Source organism: Anomaloglossus baeobatrachus, chromosome 2, assembly GCF_048569485.1.
Source record: "Anomaloglossus baeobatrachus isolate aAnoBae1 chromosome 2, aAnoBae1.hap1, whole genome shotgun sequence".
Lineage (NCBI taxonomy): Eukaryota > Metazoa > Chordata > Amphibia > Anura > Aromobatidae > Anomaloglossus > Anomaloglossus baeobatrachus.
The window spans coordinates 440091633-440113511 of record NC_134354.1 but is presented as its reverse complement, the minus strand read 5'-3'; the positions used below and the strand labels follow the sequence as shown (position 1 = coordinate 440113511).

At 44.2% G+C, this 21879-nt stretch overlaps 1 protein-coding gene across 2 annotated transcripts; it reads left to right on the top strand.

Annotated features, from left to right (window-relative positions):
* The first annotated feature begins 284 nt into the window (after positions 1-284).
* Positions 285-1964, top strand: LOC142290239 (uncharacterized). Of its 2 annotated transcripts, none has more exons than XR_012750249.1 (2): positions 285-1120; positions 1206-1964. XR_012750249.1 is itself a non-coding variant. In XM_075334189.1 (2 exons), the coding sequence occupies exons 1-2, from the start codon at positions 713-715 to the stop codon at positions 1907-1909; spliced, it is 915 nt and encodes a 304-aa protein (XP_075190304.1). In that variant the 5' UTR covers positions 285-712; the 3' UTR covers positions 1910-1964. The 2 variants fall into 2 exon arrangements, 1 of the variants encoding a protein (XP_075190304.1); XM_075334189.1 differs by having other exon boundaries at positions 1403-1964.
* Positions 1965-21879: the final 19915 nt, after the last annotated feature.

Genomic DNA, 21879 nt, shown 5'->3' with positions numbered 1-21879 from the left:
GTATATAGAGGCAGTATTATAGTAGTTATATTCTTGTACATAGGGGCAGTATTATAGTAGTTATATTCTTGTATATAGGGGCAGTATTATAGTAGTTATATTCTTGTATATAGGGACAGTAATATAGTAGTTATATTCTTGTATATAGGGAGCAGTATTATAGTAGTTATATTCTTGTACATAGGGGCAGTAATATAGTAGTTATATTCTTGTATATAGGGGCAGTATTATAGTAGTTATATTCTTGTATATAGGGACAGTAATATAGTAGTTATATTCTTGTATATAGGGAGCAGTATTATAGTAGTTATATTCTTGTACATAGGGGCAGTATTATAGTAGTTATATTCTTATACATAGGAGCAGTATTATAGTAGTTATATTCTTGTACATAGGGGCAGTATTATAGTAGTTATATTCTTGTACATAGGGGCAGTATTATAGTAGTTATATTCTTGTACATAGGGGCAGTATTATAGTAGTTAAATTCTTGTACATAGGGGCAGTATTATAGTAGTTAAATTCTTGTATATAGGGGGCAGTATGATAGTAGTTATATTCTTGTACATAGGGGGCCGTATTATAGTAGTTATATTATTGGACATAGGAGCAGTATTAAAGTAGTTGTACATAGGTGGCAGTATTATAGCAGCTATATTCTTGTGCTTAGTTTATAACAATGTAGTAATACATTAATTTCCTTTTTTTTCAGATGTCTTCCAACAAACAAGAATTCATAAGGGAGGTGATTGAGATGTATCAATCCCTGCCTTGTTTGTGGAAGATAAAGTCTGTCGATTACAGCAATCGATACAAGAAAAAGCAGGCCTATGAGCAGCTTATTGAACTGTTCCAGAGGCATAACCCTACGGAGACCATTACGACAGAGATTGTGCGAAAGAAAATCCAGGGTCTTCGCACCGTTTATAAAAAGGAACTAAATAAGGTGGAAAAGGCCAGCAAATCTGGTGCCGGAACGGAGGAACTTTACGTTCCAAAGCTTTGGTACTACGATTTGCTGGCCTTCATAAGAGACCAAGAGGTACCACGGACAATAACATCGCTGTCCTTGGGTCCGGGAACACAGCCTGAGGTCCGGTCTGACACCACAGTTGGAGATGTAAGTACCTTTGTGAAACTTTTGATGTACATGGCATTATTTAATTGAAAATAGTTACTACGGTTTTCTATGATTACTGTTGCAGATTTCAAAATGTATCCCTTCCAGTTCAGATAAGTATACTCCTTTGCTAGTTTCTCCACACTCTATTTTCATACCATGTAATGACATTTCATATCTTGTAGTACTAGTCTGCCCCTCCCATTAGTTTCCAGTGCATGTGTATCCCTGTGCCTGCTGCTCATGATATCTGATTTTAACATCATTTTTATTGTTCCGCAGGATCGTTGTGAAGCTGGGCCAATAGTGACAGGTGGTGATGATGAAATTGCCGGGACTTCCGAGGAGACCGCAGAAGCTCCATTACCGCGGCGGATCTCCTCGACCCGTAAGAGGCAGCCGAACAACTCATCTTCAACAGACCTTATGGATATGGCGAAGAAAATCCTGGATCAGCACAGCAGACCATCCATTTGCGGATTTGCCCAGCTTACGGATGAAAGACTCCGTAAGCTGGATGACAAACAAAGAGTTCATGTCGAAAGGGTCATGCTGGAGGCCCTCAACAAGGCGGCAGAGGGGAAACTGACAGACTCCTCAAAAGTGTGTGACGTAGAACATCGACAACAGTCTTCATGGGATCAAGTGCCATGGATGAGGATGGAGCCTCCACCACACCTCCAGCATGACCCCCCCGCACAGTATCCCATGTTCCCCCCAACGAACCAATTTTTCAGCCCACAGAGGCAACATTTAAATGACTCGAATAAGCAATACCAAAATTTATAGTTTTTGTTTTTTGTTATAATATTTATGCTGTTTTTGTTGTTGTTTAAGCAATGTTAGGGAATTGTAATAAAAAATGTCTTTGATTTCAAACTTTTGTACAGCTTTCATGAATTCTGCATAACATTATTCACGGGGTAAAGGGTTGGGTGGAGGTCAAGGTCGCCATCATGGCACAACGCTACAGATGCACATATATAATGTGTGTGTGTGGGTGTTTTTTTATTTTTCTTAAATAAGAATGTTTTTGTGGGTTCTTTGTTTTAAAGCTGTGGTGGGGAACATAGTGCTCTCCCTGCTGCCTTCTAGTGCTGTCACTGTCAGTGCTGTTTGTGTTATGCCACCTACAGCTCTTTGTGCTGCCACCTATTGCTGTGTTGCCCAGGGATTGGGGGGGAAATGAGATCCTGGCCAAGGGGTTACTTCTGCAGGTATCCCGGTGTCGTGACCCGGTCTGTAATGTCAAGCTCCCAAAAAAGAGGGGGATTAGGTAGGGGGAATTGTCTGTCACGCCACCCGTGGGTTGCGTTGATAAGGTGGTGGCACCGCCACTGCCTCTGGGGACCGTGCCCGGGACTGATGGTGTGGGGCAGCTAGGTGGGATACCCTCCACGGGTAGGGGGATTTATAGTCCCACGGACCAATTGGGAGAGGTAGTTTGTAGAGTGACGGGTACAGTCCTCGCCTTGTACCGGGTGGTGCAGGAGTACTCACAGTATAAACCAATAACTAACCCCAGTCCAGTAATTAACCAAGTTGCTGGTAACAGGTGCCAACGGCCCGCTGCTGTGAAGACGGGTCCCACACCCGTGTGTGTAATTCAGGTGATCTTTTCCTGCCCGAGGTATGTGTCTTCTTTTCACACTGGTCCGTACTGGGTCCCGTCAGCTGGCACCCCTCTCCTGGTCCACTTCGGGTCCCACAAGAGGCTGGCCCATTCCTGAGGCCGTGAGTACCACTCACCCCAGCCCCACACAGGGGCTGCTTATGTGACGCCCTGGACTAGCCAGGTGGTCTCAGAGGTAACATCACACACACACACACACCCTCCCCTGGACAGTCAAGATCATTGAAAAAAAAAAAAAAAAAAAAATTGTTGCCACTCTACAGTCTTGATGTCCTCCTGTTTTCGTGGGGAGGGGGTGAGTGGGGTCTGATTGGCTGGTGTGTGTTTGTGTGTGGGAAACTCCCCAAGGGAGGGTTAAATCAGCATCAATAACATGTATGCAGACCTCTGTAACACCCAGGTTTTGCCAGGGCGGCACAGTGCTCTTTGTGCTGCCAACTACTGCTCAGGGTGATGTATATGCCCCATACTCTTAAGGGATGTATATGACGCAGCCTCTCCTGGGATGTATATGCCTCAGTGTTTCCTGTGATGTATATGCCCTAGCTTCTCCTGTGTTGTGTATGCCCCCAGCCTCTCCAGACCAAGACATACATGGAAATGTAGTGGTGAGAATCAAAATGATCAATCTCACCGAACATCACAGTCTCTCCAGCCACCACTCTGGGGCTGATTTTATTAATTATTTTAACAAATATAGCCTGGTCGTGTTCAAGTTGATAATTTGGTGTGGCCCCCGTTGGTTGGTAGAAAATTCCAAATGGTCCCCGGCAGTAAATAGGTTCCCAAACCCTGTTTTAAAGTTTTGTCCAAAAATGTAAGCAACAGCGAAAATAAACTAGAAAGATTTATGTGACATACAAAACAAAAAAAACATTTAAATCACAAACATTCAGTGGCCCTGCTGTTGGGCTGCCAAAAACTGTTCCAGCAGCTCGCCATGACGCCGGACGGCTTCTGACAAATGGCGTTGAGAATCCAACACGTCCTGTAGTGTGGGGATTTCTGTGGAGGGAATGGGAAAAGTTAACCATCCTTGTTCCAACATCGAACTGTCAGGTATATGTTTTTGGTTGACCACTTACGGTTCTGGGGTTCATCACCTTCTTCTTCTTCTGAGGCGCTGATGGCCCAACCAGATCCTGTGGCTAGGGAACACAAATCAAATATTAGTACACGACAGCCCACCATCATTTAAACATCCATGTATCCTTTACAACTTGTAGGGACACCATGATATGTGCATAAATTACAGGAAGGGTAGCCTGCACAAAACTCACCAACTGATGCGGGGGAGAAGGCATCGTTAGAAGAAGTATGGGGAGACTGGGTAGAAGGTGGTGATGGGGTTGAAGGAAGAGATGGGGTTGCAGCAGGTGATGGGGTTGCAGCAGGTGATGGGGTTGGAGAAGGAGAGGGTGTCCCAGCAGGCGGAGGTGGTGGATCGGAAGCAGGAGATGTTGGAGCCGGCGGGGATGATGGCTCCGCAGCAGGAGATGCTGGAGCTGGCGGAGATTGTGGATCCACAGCCGGAGAGGGTGGAGATGGTGGAGCTGCCTGTGCAGCTGGAGGTGGTCCTAGGTATAGGAGAAATCTTTTATTGAGCGCATAACTCCAGGCCACCATGGCTTACGCCTACTTTACACCATACAATTCTGCATACGATATCGTATGTGATGTGACACGCCCCCATCTTATGTGCGACAACTGAAATTTGTTGACCGTGTCGCACCTATGCTTTGTTCCTGTCACAAGTACTTACCCTTCTATACGACCATCCATACGTAAGAAGCGGGACGCAGGTAAGTTGCAGTTCATCATTCCCGGGGTGTCACACACTGCGATGTGTGCTGTCTCGGGAACATTGAGCAACCAGACGTTCAATTTTTAGTAATTGAACGACGTGTATGCGATGACCGGTTATTCGTTTAATCGTAATCGCATGTAGGTTTTACAGACTACAATATCTCTAACGATGCCGGATGTGCATCACTTACAACGTGACCCCGCCGACACATCGGTAGATATATTGTAGCATGTAAAGCCCGTGTATAGCCTGCTTTTTTACGTATGTTTGACAAACCTTTTTCTAGGGGCACCAGACACATGGGGACCACTTGCCTCAAAGCAGCAAACATGCTGCATTCATTGGAAAAACAAGGCACAAAAATCAATCACTTAAATTCTTCTATTTTATTCTGTTCTGTAAATAGTATAACATATGGCTTGTACTCAAGGCTTCTAATGTCACTCTGATATGCACCGAGATAACAATGATAATCAGAGATTCAAATGCAAAGATAAAATAAACCCATTATACCCCAGGAGCATTGAAGTTTTGAGGTATCTGAAATTTACCTATGATCAAGTTAGATAATTAGCTCTTTTTCGCCACCTTGACCCTCTGATATGCACACTAGATATCTAGGTATAATGTAATTATTTTCTTTAGATATGCACTGAGATAACACTGATAATCAGGTCAATGGACAATACTCCAAACGCGATTACACAGCATGGTTTATTGCGAAATGGTTTTTGTAAAGACTGGCACAGTGTTGATCAAATCCTAATATATGCAAAGAGTAAATAATCCCATTACCCCAGGAGCATTGAAGTTTTTAGTTATCTGAAAGTTACCTATGATCAAGTTTGCATACCATACCTTTTACAAAGGATAATTAGCTCATTTTCGCCACCTTGTCCCTCTGATATGCACACTAGATATCTCGGTATAATGTGATTATTTTCTTTGCAATATATTGCATTTGAACTACACTGTGCTTTCCAAACAACCTTGTTCTAATCGCGTTTGGAGCATTGGCCAGTCATCTGACTATCCTTCTTATCTCGTTGCATATCTGAGTGAGCAAGTTTAGAAGCCATATGTGTGTGTATATTTGTAGTGCATATGTTTCAGAAATAAATCCCCTCCTTTGGGTCCTCGCCAAACTACCTCATATTTTACACAATTGTATTATTATTCTTTGTAAATTTTATATAAATTAAGATTATTTTTTTTTATTTTAATGATTGGTCATTGGCATTTTGTGCCATGTTTTTCCAATTGTAATCGCTGGGTCACCAGTGTCGGGGAAGAATATCACAGTTAATGTCCATGTTATGAAAGTATGTATGCTGCATTCATTGCTGCACTTATGCATGCGTGGGGAGTGGGTGACAGGTCCTCGATAACTCGTTCAGCACCCATGTGTTCGATTATTTTTGTTTTACTGATTTTTTTCAATACCTTTCATTTTTCCACCAGACAGAACTTTTCAGATTTTTCAGTCAATGTTCCCATATGTTTTCTGCGGGAACCTCACAGCACTTTTTCTTGCTGTAAGCTGCGTCCAACACCATTAAAGGGGGATTGACACACCACGACATCGCAAATATAAGTCGATGGCTTCACGGAAATCTTGACGCACAAACGGCCGCATTAGCGATGCCGTTGCGTGTGACTCCGATGAGCGATTTTGCATCGTTGAAAAAACGGGCAAAAACGCTAATCGGCGACATGGGTGTCCATTCTCAAAAATCGTGAATGCAGCAGTAACGAAGTTGTTCCTCGTTCCTGCGGCAGCACACATCGCTGCGTGTGACGCCACAGGAACGAGGAAGCTCTCCTTACCTGCCTCCCGGGCACATTGTGTAAGGAAGGAGGTTTTACCCAATACTGTATATAACATATATACTATCCTTCATACACAAACAGTAAGTTACGGACTGTGTGACCCCTCGTGGCCCTGCACGCACACCTATCCTTTTTTTCACTGGCAGCACAGGTGTCACACGGATCGCACACTGATGTGATCTGTGTGACATCAGTGTGACAAATACCAGAGAAAACACGGGTCTTTTTAATAAAAAGATTTTCTATATTTACCTCTCTCCAGCGCTGCTGTCTAAATATAAGCAGGTAAATATCCATGATCCATGAACCATAAAGCCATGGGTTGTTCATGGGTAAACAAAGACGAACAGGACCAAAGCCGCTAAACCGCACTCACCATGACGCCTCTCGATGTCTGCTCGGATGCTGGCGAGGAGTTCACTGGACTTATACCGCAGGTCTGCCAGTTTCTTCCTAATTTGGGTTGTGGATCGCTCCACCCCAAATCGACGGGCCAGGCCTCTACTAATCAGCCTCAGCACAGCCTGCTTATGAAGCATGGGATGGTCATGCTGTGCCTCGCAGAAATAGTCTTTTTTGACCATTATTTTTACTAAATAACGGACCTCCACAGGCCCCCATGGAGAACTGCGACTCCTAGCCGCCATGTTCCCGCCTCTGAACATTAACAGAACATGTACGCCGCCCAACAGACTTCAAAGGCGACGTGAGCAACGTCATCACGTCACGTTCTGAACAACGTCGCAATAGCGATCCCGCTAGCGGTCTCGTTATCAACGAGGCGCTCGAACCGCGTCACAGTAGCGTTCCCGTTTGTGAAACTAGCGGTCTGAATAAAGCTAGCACAGAGTCATAGTAGCGTTCCCGTCTGCGATCCCGGCTGTAACCGAGTCAGATAGCAAAAGGCATAGATAGCATTTAAATCTTTGATTTATGTTTGTGTATTGGATTTTTGTGTTATGGAATTATGGAATGTAAAGTTATGGAATATTCTTGTACATAGGGGCAGTATTATAGTAGTTATATTCTTGTACATAGGAGCAGTATTATAGTAGTTCTATTCTTGTGCATAGGGGCAGTATTATAGTAGTTATATTCTTGTATATAGGGGCAGTATTATAGTAGTTATATTCTTGTGCATAGGGGCAATATTATAGTAGTTATATTCTTGTACATGGGGCAGTATTATAGTAGCTATATTCTTGTACATGGGGCAGTATTATGGTAGCTATATTCTTGTACATAGGGGGCAGTATTATAGTAGTTATATTCTTGTGCATAGGGGCAATATTATAGTAGTTATATTCTTGTATATAGGGGCAATATTATAGTACTTATATTCTTGTACATAGGGGGCAGTATTAAAGTATTTATATTCTTGTACATGGTGGCAGTATTATAGTAGCTATTCTTGTACATGGGGCAGTATTATAGTAGCTATATTCTTGTACATGGGGCAGTATTATAGTAGTTATATTCTTGTGCATAGGGGCAATATTATAGTAGTTATATTCTTGTGCATAGGGGCAATATTATAGTAGTTATATTCTTGTACATAGGGGGCAGTATTAAAGTATTTATATTCTTGTACATAGGGGGCAGTATTATAGTAGTTATATTCTTGTACATAGGGGCAGTATTAAAGTATTTATATTCTTGTGCATAGGGGCAGTATTATAGTAGTTATAATCTTGTACATCTGGGCAGGTGGGACACCACCGCTGTTGTTGTTGGGCACCCAGGGGAGAGGTAGTGGCAGCTGGATGTTAACCCCTCCGCGGGTAGGGAGGGTGGTCCCGGGGCCCAATGACTTTTTGCTGGGTATAGCAATGGCATAAAGTGTTAGTGGTATCATTTTGATTTACAAATCTATTATGGGAAGGAGAATAGAGCGGACATGCAATTATACTCGATGGGGTATCGGTACAGAGGACCTAAATGGTTGTTGGTCCAAATGGCAGTCAATGTAATAAAAGTCATCAACCATAATAGTTTATATAACATTTTATTGAACAAATGCAAACATTATAAAATTCAGAAAGATTAAAATAAAATGGACAACAAAAATATATTATTAAAAAAACAGTATAGACAGCAAAATGCTCAGTAGGCCTCTATAACATCTGTTGCTGCCAACTTACAGCACCAGGACCGTTAAAATATTGGCAGTAGTTTTCTCGGCAGGCCTTCGCATCATCCTTGTTTCTGCCATGTATGACCGGTTGAAGGCCTGCGATTGTTGGAGCGTTAGCACGCCACTCACCAAGAACCACTTCCCCATTTGTTGGTTCCACAGAGTCCACGAAACCAGGCGGACTGTACGCATTTACATCTTGACGACGAAGGAAGTTGTGCAGCGTGCAACAGGCCAAAACAACAGAGTCTATTGATTGAAGCTTTAGGTTAATCGGAGTATGGAAAACTCGGAAGCGGTTGGCCATGATCCCGAAGGCATTTTCTACTACCCGACGTGCCCTTGACAAGCGGTAATTGAAAATGCGTCTTTCCTGCGTAAGAGCGTTTTGTGGAAACGGTTTTAGAAGATTGGCATGAAGTGGGAAGGCTTCATCGCCGACAAAAACAAAATTAAGGTTTCCTGTGGTCTCAGAGTTGGGTGGCAAGTGCAGGGCACCGTTCTGCAAATGCTCACCAAATGCTGTGTGCTCCAAAACACCACCATCAGAAACCCTGCCGTTCATGCCAACATCGACATTTATGAATTCATAGTTTGCATTAACAAGGGCCATCATTATGAGGCTGAAATAGCCCTTGTAATTGTAAAAATAGGATCCGCTGTTCCGTGGTTGCGTGATGCGCACATGTTTTCCATCCAAAGCCCCACCACAGTTTGGGAACTGCCAGAGCTGCTCAAAATCCTTGGCAATTTTATTCCATGCCTCCACTGTTTTAGGAAATTGATTATCACTGCGTAGACTGCGAACAATTGCATTACATGTCTCAGGAATTATTACGCTGAGCAGGGACCTTGAAACAGCAGCAGAAAAATGCAAGTCTTGGAGGGAGCGTCCTGTGGCCAGGAATCGCAGTGTGACTGCCAATCTTTCATCTGGGGGGACGGCAGCACGCATCTTTGTATCCTTTCGTTGAATGAGTGGCGTAACTCTTTCCAGTAACATTTTGAAGGATTCCTCTGACATCCGCAGATAGTTGCGGAAATCATGAGGATCCTTCTCCTGCAGCTCTCTGATAAGTTGCATGTGTGAGAATTCGGACCTCCTCTGCAGCCACTCTCTGGTCCACATGCGACGCTTTCGCTTTGAACGCCTCTCTAGCATCCGTGCCTCATCTTGTCGCCGAGCTTCCTCCACCAGCATTGCAGCAACTACAACAGCACACTGCATATCATCCATGATGTGAAACTGCAAAAATAAAACGAAATAAGAGAATTTTCAACAATATGTATGTATATTCCTATATACCGGAATATAAAAAAATATAATACTTCCAGCTATGTAAATAAATTAATATAACAACTATAATACTGCCCCCTATATACAAGAATATAAGTACTATAATACTGCCCTCTATATACAAGAATATAACTACTATAATACTGCCCCCTATATACAAGAATATAAGTACTATAATACTGCCCTCTATATACAAGAATATAACTACTATAATACTGCCCCCTATATACAAGAATATAACTACTATAATACTGCTCCTATGTACAAAATTATAACTACTATAATACTGCCCCCTATATGCAACAATATAACAACTATAAAACTGCCCACTATATACAAGAATGTAAGTACTATAATACTCCCCCCTATATACAAGAATAAAAGTACTATAATACTGCCCCCTATATGCAACAATATAACAACTATAAAACTGCCCACTATATACAAGAATCTAAGTACTATAATACTGCCCCCTATATCCAAGAATATAACTACTATAATACTGACCCAGAATACAACTATAATATTGCCCACTATATCCAAGAATATAACTACTGCTCCCTGTGTATAAGAATATAAATATTATAATATTGGTTCCCTAAGTACAAGAATTCAAGTAGTACAATACTGTTCCCGTATACACAAGTACTATCCTATATAAAACAATTTCAAAGCATACCTACCTTTTCAAATACAAGGTCTGATAAGAGGTCTGATGAAAGATCCAGAAAACACGACACACTAGCGACGCCAAACAGAGAATGTAGCTCGTAGAACAAAAAATAGAACTTAAAGAATGAAATCACAGTGACGCCTTCGGCAAAGTACCCAATCGGAACGCTGTTGTAACCACCAATCGGAGACGTAGGGGCGTTGCAAAATAGAGCGCAAAAACACGCCCTTATCCTGCCTTCAGCCCTACGTCACTGTTTTCAGCGTCGTAGCGATGGTCGCTGCTGTGGTGTCAAATACAAGAATGCAGCGCTTATCAGCATGCGCAGCGGGATAACAGCGATCAAAAAATGACCAGGAACATTCAGGAGCGAGCAGCGATTTCGCAGCAGGGGTCTGATCGTTGTTATGTGTCACACACAGCGACGTCGCTGTTGAGGTCGCTGCAACGTCACAGAATATGGTGACGTTGCAGCGACGTCGTTGTCGTCGTCGTTATGTGTGACACCAGCTTAAAGCTGGGTTTACACACTGCAACATCTCAAACGACATCGCTGTAACGTCACCGGTTTTGTGATGCAATAGCGATGTTGTTTGCAATGTTGCAGTGTGTGAATCACATCAGCGACCTGGCCCCTGCTGTGAAGTTGCTGATCGCTACAAATCGTTCAGGACCATTCCTAGGTCCTTTTTTTCCCGCTGTGCAGCATGCATCCGTGTGTTTGAAACCTTTACAACGACATCACTAGCAACTTCGAACCCAGCCTGTAGGCGTGCTATAGCGTTCCCTTTCCCGCCCCCTTACCTCTGATTGGTGGTCGCTGTAGTGTTTCTGATTGGTGGCTTTGAGTGAATAGAAGGCAACTTATTTCTGTTCTGTAGAACAACCTCGCTGGTCTTTGGGGACGTGCGGTGACTCCACACTGGTTTATCTATCAATACAGCTTCTCTACAATACTCAGCTCCATCTACAAGGTAAGTTACTGGGTCTCAAATATGTATGAATTTTTTTAGCGATTCCTTTTTTTCCCCCTTTCACATTTGAGGTCTCTGTAGCGATTCCGTTGTTGCTACTTTATAGGAATCTGCGATCAGGCTGCCAAATCATTTTAGGTCTCTGTAGCGATTCCGTTGTTACTACTTTATAGGAATCTGCGATCAGGCTGCCAAATCATTTGAGGTCTCTGTAGCGATTCCGTTGTTACTACTTTATAGGAATCTGCGATCAGGCTGCCAAATCATTTTAGGTCTCTGTAGCGATTCCGTTGTTACTACTTTGTAGGAATCTGCGATCAGGCTGCCAAATCATTTGAGGTCTCTGTAGCGATTCCGTTGTTACTACTTTGCAGGAATCTGCGATCATGCTGCCAAATCATTTGAGGTCTCTGTAGCGATTCCGTTGTTACTACTTCAAACTACTTAATTAACTCTGCGATTATGCTTAATTTACTGTACATTTCGCATGGGCGGCCATTTTAGTATGGGCGGCCATTTTCTGCCACGTCCTACAAACACTAGTGCGGTTTGACTTGTTTTTTTTGGTACTATGAAAAGGAAATGGAGGCCTACTGTACATTCCCTTTAGCGTGGGCAGACATTTTAGCATGGGCGGCCATTTTCTGCCTAGCATTTGAGCGTGCTGGTTTGCAATACTATACAGTCAATATATATTACGGTAAGCATCATTTTTTTAGCGATCACATTCAGATTTTTGTAGCGATCACATTCTGATTTTTGTAGCAATCACATTCTCATTTTTATAGAGTTTCCATTTTATTTTAGGACATGTGCAATCCATAACTCCTATTGTGTATTGTTGTCATGCTTCTACACTGGCTACCAAATGGAGGGCTTGCCTTCTGTGCAAACACCTATACTGGAGGTCCGTGCAGTATCTGATCTCAACATGGAATACAGTTGTCATTGACATTTAACATGTACATGTGTAATGATTTTGTTGCAACTTCTCTCATCTTTACATTGTATTTTTGCAGTTTGCACATCATGACCGATGCAGAGCGTGCTGTTGTTGCTGCATTGCTGATGGAAGAATCACGGCGACGAGATAATGCAAGGATGCTTGAGAGGCGTTCCAAACTAAAACGTCGCATGTGGACCAGAGAGTGGTTGCTGAAGAGGTCCGAAATATCCCACATCCAACTTCTGCGACAGCTTCATGGCAAGGATCCTCAAGATTTCCGAAACTATCTGCGGATGACAGAGGAGTCCTTCAAAATGTTGCTGGAAATGGTTACGCCACTCATTCAGCGGAAAGATACACTGATGCGTGCTGCTGTCCCTGTAGACGAAAGATTGGCAGTCACGCTGAGATTCCTAGCCACTGGCCGCTCACTGCAGGACCTGCATTTTTCAGCAGCAGTATCAAAATCCCTTCTGAGCGGTCTAATTCCAGAGACATGCAGAGCGATTGTTGAAAGTCTACGTTCCTACGTGCGGTTTCCAAAAACACAGGATGAATGGAAAAAAATTGCTTCTGATTTTGAACAAACTTGGCAGTTCCCGAACTGCGGTGGGGCATTGGACGGGAAACATGTGCGCATCACCCAACCCCACAACTCCGGATCCTATTTCTATAACTATAAAGGATATTTCAGCATCATCCTGATGGCCCTTGTTAACGCCAACTACGAATTCATAAATGTTGATGTTGGCATGAACGGGAGGGTTTCCGATGGTGGTGTTTTGGAGCACACACGTTTTGGAGAGCGATTGCTGAACGGTGACCTGAACTTGCCTCCAAACTCTCAGACTACTGGCAACCTTAATTTTGTTTTTATCGGCGATGAAGCCTTCCCGCTTCTTCCAAATCTAATCAAACCATTCCCCCAGAAAACTCTTACGAATGAAAGACATATTTATAATTATCGTTTATCAAGGGCGCGACGTGTTGTAGAAAATGCCTTAGGTATTATGGCAAATCGCTTTAGAGTGTTCCACACGTCTATTAACTTGAAGCTAGAGTCAATAGACTCTGTTGTGCTGGCGTGTTGCGTGTTGCACAACTTTCTACGCCAGCGCGATACTGTTGCGTACAGTCCACCAGGCTTTGGGGACTCTGTGAATACAGACAATGGGGCAGTGGAGCCCGGTGAATGGCGTCAAGACACTGCTGCTATTGCAGACCTGCAAACATTTGCACACGGCAGAAACATGCATGATGCGAAGACCTGCCGTGAAAAGTACTGTGAATATTTTAATGGTCCAGGTACTGTTACTTGGCAGCAGCAGATATTATAGTTTGCGAAGTATATGTTATAGTTGCCTACTGATACCCTACTTTTTATTTTCTGTATTGATACGTGCAATAAAATTTTTGTTTTACTTTACCACTGCTTTTTTTGTCATTGTTTCACTACTAAGCAGTTTGTAAATATGTATACACATGCGTGTTCATCTCCATAAATATATATACACCGACATGCATATACATCCGTGTACTCTTATGTAAACATTCATTCATGTACACATACATATTTATATGAATATGTATATGCACACACAGAAACCAAAACAGATATATATTATACATTACATTACATTATATATCCCCTGGACAGTCAAGATCATTGAAAAAAAAAAAAAAACCTTGTTGCCACTCTACAGTCTTGATGTCCTCCCGTTTTCGTGGGGAGGGGGTGAGTGGGGTCTGATTGGCTGGTGTGTGTTTGTGTGTGGGAACCGATGTGATGCCAGCATCTGCCTGTTTGACTCGATCAGTAGTAGTAGTAGTGTGGGGATTTCTGTGGAGGGAATGGTAAAAGTTAACCAGGCTTGTTCAAACATCGAACTGACAGGTATATGTTTTTTGTTGACCACTTACGGTTTTGGGGTTCATCACCTTCATCCTCCGAGGCGCTGATGGCCCAACCAGATCCTGTGGCTAGGGAACACAAATCAATTATTAGTACACGACAGCCCACCATCATTTTAACATCCATGTATCCTTTCCAACTTGTAGGGACACCATGTTATGTGCATAAATTACAGGAAGGGTAGCCTGCACCAAACTCACCAACTGATGCGGGGGAAAAGGCACCGGGAGACAGTGAATGATGAGGAGACAGGGTATAAGGTGGTGATGGGGTTGAATGAAGTGATGGGGTTGCAGCAGGTGATGGGTTTGGAGAAGGAGAGGGTGGCCCAGCAGGAGATGGTGCAGCAGGCGGAGGTGGGGTAGACGCAGCAGATGGTGCACCAGGAGATGGTGGAGCCGGTTGCGGTGGTGGTGCAGCTGGGGGTGGTCCTAGGTATAGGAGAAAACTTCTATTGAGCGGATAACTCCAGGCCTCCACGGCTTAAGCCCGCTTTACACCATACAATTCTGCATACAATATCGTATGCGATGTGACACGCCCCCATCGTATGTGCGACAAGTTACATTAGTTTCCCTTTCATTTTTTAAACAGACATAACTATTCAGATTTTAAGACATCGTAGTGTGTGAAGCCTAGATGATACGATTAACGAGCGCATAAAGCATCGTAATCGTATCATCGTTGTAGCGTCGGCGTAATCCATAATTACGCTGACGCGACGGTCCGATGTTGTTAATCGTTCCTGCGGCAGCACACATCGCTGTGTGTGAAGACGCAAGAGCGAGGAAAATTTCCTATCGGCGTCACCGCGGCTCCCGTAGGATATGCGGAAGGAAAAAGGTGGGCGGGATGTTTATATCCCGCTCATCTACGCCCCTCCGCTCCTATTGGCAGCCTGCCGTGTGAAGTCGCAGTGAGTCCGTACGACCCGCCCCCTTAATAAGGAGGTGGGTCACCAACCAGAGCGACGTCCCAGGACAGGTGAGTCCATGTGAAGGTGCCGTAGCTATAATGTTCGCTACGACAGCTATCACAAGGATATCGCAGCTGCGAGGGGGGCGGGGACTATCGCGCTCGGCATCGCGGCATCAGCTTGCGATGTCGCAGCGTGCAAAGTACCCCTAAGGCCATTATATACTGCCATTATATACTGCATTCTAACATGCTGTATATAAGAGCCCTGGCCGCTGTGACAACATAAAAAAATACTTTATATAACTTACCTAGCCGTCACAATGCTGTGGAATAGGAGGACGGAGATGGCTGAAAGAGGCGCCGGCGAAACTGAACAACGTACACGCCTCCGTGACCCTATTCCACTGTAGCGCGACCGTAAGGTAAGTTATATAAATTGTTTTTTATTTGCTTTGTCTGGTGTTGTTTAGGGGTTAACAAAACCAAACCAGGCCAAAGCCGTAAAACAACACTCACCACGACGCCTCATGATGTCTGCCCGGATGCTGGCGAACAGATCACTTGACCTGTATCGCAGGTCCGCCACTTTCTTTCTGATTTGGGTTGTGGACCGCTCCAGCCCAAATCGACGGGACAGGCCTCTCCTGATCTTCTCCAGCACTGCCTGCTTATGCAGTATGGGATGCTCACGGGGGGCCTCACAAAGGTAATCCAGTTTTACCACCATTTTCACTAGATAGTGAACCTCCACAGACCCCCAGGGAGAAGAGCGCCTCCTTGCCGTCATGTTCCCGCCTCTGGGCATAGTAAAACATCCACGCCGCCCACCAGACTTCAAAGACGACGAGAGCAACGTCATCACGTCATGTTATGAACAGCGTCGCAGTAGCGATCCCGCTTGCGGTCTCATTGTCAGCTAGCCCGCTCTAACCGCGTCAGCACAGCTGCGCCTCCGTCTGCCGGGAACGCAGTAGCGTCGCCGGCCAGAAGTGAACGCTGGTGTGGGCACTGTTAATACTAGTCCGTATTAGTAGTAGACCGCTAGTTTCACGAACGGGAACGCTACTGTGACGCGGTTCGAGCGGCTCGTTGAAAACGAGACCGCTAGCGGGATCGCTACTGCGACGTTGTTCAGAACGTGACGTGATGACGTTACTCACGTCGCCTTTGAAGTCTGTTGGGCGGCGTACATGCTCAGAGGCGGGAACATGGCGGCCAGGAGACGCAGTTCTCCATGGGGGCCTGTTGAGGTGCATTATCTGATTCGGATGATGATAAAAAAAGATTATTTTTGTGAGGCAGAGCATGAACATCCCATGCTTCACAAGCAGGCTGTCCTGAGGCTAATTAGCAGAGGCCTGGCCCGTAGATTTGGGGTGGAGCGATCCACAACCCAAATCCGGAAGAAACTGGCAGACCTGCGCTATAAGTCCAGTGAACTCCTCGCCAGCATCCGAGCAGACATCGAGAGGCGTCATGGTGAGTGCTGTTTAGCGGCTTTGGTCCTGTTCGGTTTTGTTTACCCATGAACAACCCATGACTTTATGGTTCATGGATCATGGATCGAAACATCAGTGTTACCATTTAGTAAACATGTTAAATATAATATCCCCAAAATTATATTGTAGGATCACCTTTTATGGCCTAGAGCAGACCTGGGCAAGGGGCGGCCCGCGGGCCACATCCGGCCCGCCTACTCTCTGTGACCGGCCCGCCTGGCTCCGGGCATCCTTGCTGGCCGGTCACTGATGAGGGCAATCTGACCTGTTGTCCAGAGCTCCAGGCTCCGGCCGGCCCGTGGTCAGATTGCCCTCATCACACGCTGCGTGCCGGCAAGGAACAGAGGACAGATACTGCAGCACCGCACAGTGAAGCAGCGGAACGCAGGAATCTGTCCTCTGTTTCCTGCCGGCACTTTCTCTGTGACACACACGCGCGCGCCCTGATGTCGTCAGTACGTCGTTGGGTTCATCAGAGTTCATTGGGAACTGTGACAAGTCCCCGAGATGCTCCGGCTTCCAGGTTCTCAACATACACACACACCTGTATACTCACCCAGCGATGCGGTCCCCAGCACTGTCCCTTCTTCCAGCTGCTCACTCCAGTGAATATTCAGTGAGTATAATTACCAGCGATAAGGAGCGGGAGGCAGCAGAGTCAGAGACAGCAGCGCTGGAGAGAGGTAAATATAGAAAATCTTTTTATTAAAAAGACCCGTGTTTTCTCTGGTATTTGTCACACTGATGTCACACAGATCACATCAGTGTGCGATCCGTGTGACACCTGTGCTGCCAGAGAAAAAAAGGATATGTGTGCGTGCAGGTCCACGAGGGGTCACACAGTCCGTAACTTACTGTTTGTATCTGAAGGGATAGTATATATGCTATATACAGTATTTGGTAAAACTGAGTTAATTATATTAGTCCGGCCCTCTAAAACCATCCCAATTTCTCATGCGGCCCCATGGTAAAAATAATTGCCCATCCCTGGCCTAGAAAAATAAAAGGAATTGAGAACCCAAAGGAGGGGGTTTATTTCTGAAAGATATGTACTAGAAAAATACACACACATATGGCTTCTAAACTTGCTCACTCAGATATGCACCGAGATAAGAAGGATAGTCAGATGACTGGACAATGCTCCAAACGCGATTAGAGCAAGGTTTTTTGGAAAGCACAGTGTAGTTCAAATGCAATATATTCCAAAGAAAATAATAACATTATACCAAGATATGATGTAGGGTGCATATCAGAGGGACAAGGTGGCGAAAAAGAGCTAATTATCCTTTGTAAAAGGTATGGTATGCAAACTTGATCAAATTCAATGCTCCTGGGGTATAATGGGATTATTTTCTCTTTGCATATATTAGCATTTGATCAACACTGTGCCAGTCTTTGCATAAACCATTTCGCAAAAAAACATGCTGGGTAATCGCGTTTGGAGTATTGTCCATTGCCCTGATTATCATTGTTATCTCGGTGCATATCAGAGTGACATTAGAAGCCTTGAGTACAACTATTTACCGAACAGTATAAAATAGACGAATTTTAAGTGATTGATTTTTGTGCATTGTTTTTTCAATGAATGCAGCATGTCTGCTGCTTTGAGGCAAGTGGTCCCCATGTGTCTGGTACCCTGAGAAAAAGGTTTGTCAAACATACATAAAAAAGCTACAATATATCTACCGATGTGTCGGCGGGGTCATGTTGTAAGTTATGCACATCCGGCATCGTTACAGATATTGTAGTGTGTCAAAACTACATGCGACTACGATTGAACGAATAACCGTTCATCGCATACACGTCGTTTGATTACTAAAAAGGGAACGTCTGGTTGTTAAATGTTCCCGAGGCAGCACACATCGCAGTGTGTGACACCCCGGGAACGACTAACTGCAACTTACCTGCGTCCCGCTTCTTTCTTATGAATGGTCGTATGGAAGGGTAAGTACTTGTGACAGGAACAAAGCATAGGTGCGACACGGTTAACTAATTTAACTTGCAGAATTGTATGGTCTAAAGCAGGCGTAGCCATGGAGGCCTGGAGCTATGCACTCAATAAAAGTTTTCTCCTATACCTAGGACCACCTCCAGCTGCACAGGCACCTCCACCACCATCTCCTGGTGCAGCATCTGATGCGGATCCCCTACCTCCACCTGCTCCACCATCTCCTGGTGCACCATCTGCAGCGTCTACCCCACCTCCGCCTGCTGCACCATCTCCTGCTGGGCCACCCTCTCCTTCTCCAAACCCATCACCTGCTGCAACCCCATCACTTCATTCAACCCCATCACCACCTTATACCCTGTCTCCTCATCATTCACTGTCTCCCGATGCCTTTTCCCCCGCATCAGTTGGTGAGTTTGGTGCAGGCTACCCTTCCTGTAATTTATGCACATAACATGGTGTCCCTACAAGTTGGAAAGGATACATGGATGTTAAAATGATGGTGGGCTGTCGTGTACTAATAATTGATTTGTGTTCCCTAGCCACAGGATCTGGTTGGGCCGTCAGCGCCTCGGAGGATGAAGGTGATTAACCCCAAAATCGTAAGTGGTCAACAAAAAACATATACCTGTCAGTTCGATGTTTGAACAAGCCTGGTTAACTTTTACCATTCCCTCCACAGAAATCCCCACACTACAGGACCTGATCGAGTCAAACAGGCAGATGCTGGCATCACATCTGCGTCTGTCGCAAGCCATCCGCCAAAATGGCGATTTGTTAAACCAGTTTGTGGCAAGCCAACCACAGGGCCACTAAATTTCTTATTATTTGTTGTAAACAGGTTTTTTTTTTTATTACACATAAATCTTTCAAGTTTATATTCAGTGTTGTGTCAATTTTTTGAAAAACCTTTCAAACAGGGGTTGGGAACCTTTTTACTGCCGGGGGACATTTGTAATTTTCTACCAACCTTCGGGGACCACTAAAAATTTTCAACTTGAAAACGACCTGGCTATATTTGGTCAATGAATTAATTAACTCACCCAAGTGGTGGCTGTAGCGACTGTGATGTTCGGTGATATTGATCATTTTATTGCTCACAACTGCTTTTCCAGGTTTGTCTTGGTCTGGAGAGGCTGGGGGCATACACATCACAGGAGAAGCTGGGGCATCTACATCACAGGAGACACGGAGGCATATACATCCCAGGAGAGGCTGCGATATATACATCCCATAAGAGTATGGGGCATACACATCACCCTGAGCAGTAGGTGGCAGCACGAAGAGCACTATGCCGCCCTGGCAAAACCAGGGTGTCACAGAGGTCTGCATCCATGTTTTTGGTGCAGATCTCACTCTCCCTTGGGGCTCAGTCCTATATACAGTATATACGGGCTTTTTGAAGGTATGTGAAATAACGTGTGAATTTATATACACTATTGTCTGAAGTCCTTATTCACCCCCAAAAAAACATCTTTCATCACTCTCAACCATTATTTCATTCATGCCCACAGGCCACAATTTTGAAACAAAATAAAATGTTTTATTTTTAACAAAACACATATGGTATCAATACAATCAATAAATTGAAGAAAAAAACAAACATCAACACAACATATCAAAAGAAGTATGGAAAACTGATAATTTACAATACAGCTACAACTCTTGGTAGTAGCCGTCTGAGTTTCCATATTGTTGGCTGGGCGTTGAGCGTAACTGGGAAGAGCTTGGAAAGAGTGGAAACTGTGGGGGGCCAGGGTGCGATGGTGGCGGAGGCTGCATTATATGCATGGGTGTGCTGTACTGTGGGTACTGGGAATACATATTTGGCTGAATGCTCTCAGTTACAACGGAAGTGTCTTTTAGTTTTCCTGCTGCTGCTTTCGCCAGTGCATCCAGGACGATCCTTTCCAGGTGGTTCCTTTGCGTGTCTTCTAGCTTGGACATTCTCTCGTCCATAAGTTTTGCAAAGCAGCCAACAGTGGGGCTGTTCTGCACGCTTAAGATTTTGTTGGCCAAACCTATCAGATCTGGAGATGGTGGCCGGCCAGCCTTTCGTTTACGCGATGCTATAAGGCGTTGAGGTAATGGACATGGTGGAGCTTTGTCAGGAGTGTCCTCGCTTGAAATTTGCGTGCTGGCTATGTCACTGTTTTCACTTGTGGACAATTCCTCTTCAGCATCTTGCATATGCTCCTGCGTGAACAGAAAATTCATGTTAACGCCAAACCAAAATATTACTTCACATCTTTCAACACCAACCCACCACAGAAATGTGTTTGCATTGGATATCGTGAGCAGCATTCACAAGGGTACACGTGCACTGGAAATCAATGGTAGGCTGGGATTAGTTTTACGGGATTTGAAATAGTAGTATAACGGGATATGGAATACTACTTGTACGGGCTATGAAATGGCATTTTACGCTCTGATAACTGAGTGGGCAGAAACTAGTGAAGGGGTATACTTTTAGTAAGTGAAAGGGATAACTTTAGGAATATGCAAAATTTATCATTGAAACCCATAGTTCAAAATCTTCTAGTAAAGTTAACCATATACCTACAAACTTTTTTTTGAATTTGTTTGAAATGCTGTTTCAAGGTCTAAAATAAGGTACTTACATCACCCGCAAGGGGCAAACTCCCGTGTCAGGGTTTTCATCCATGAGGTCTTCCATTCTCCGTGGTAGCTCTTGGTCTCTAGTGAAGGAAAGGAGCTCATAATACCACAACGTTGGTGTATATACGTCCTCCGTTCCGGTACCAGACTTAATTGACTGCTCCACCCTTTTTAGCTCTCTCCTATAAACTGTACGTAGAGCTTGAATTTTTCTTTTTACCAAATTTTCATCTACGGGGTCATCTGGCTGGTGTAGCTTAAAAAAGGCTACAAGCTTTTGATAGGCCTCCTTTTTTTATATCTATTGGTATAATCTGCCGATTTTATCTTCCATAAACAAGGCAGTGAGCGATATAACTCAGTAAGTTCTCTGGTAAATTCCTGAGAAGAGGGCATCTGAAAAAAATAAAAATAAACATTGAGAATGGAACATACTTATTACATTTTCCAAAAGTGCAGAAAATGCCCATGGCCGCCCACGCTAAAGGGAATGTACAGTAAAGTCAAGGCCTCCATTTCCTTTTTATGGTACCAAAAAAACAAGTCAAACCGCACTAGTGTTTGTAGGA

Bases quoted from the DNA above. Each gene is read 5' to 3' on its own strand.
- LOC142290239 (XM_075334189.1), top strand. From the start codon at position 713: ATGTCTTCCAACAAACAAGAATTCATAAGGGAGGTGATTGAGATGTAT. The intron at 1,121-1,402 runs GTAAGTACCTTT...ATTGTTCCGCAG, and splicing joins CTGACACCACAGTTGGAGAT to GATCGTTGTGAAGCTGGGCC.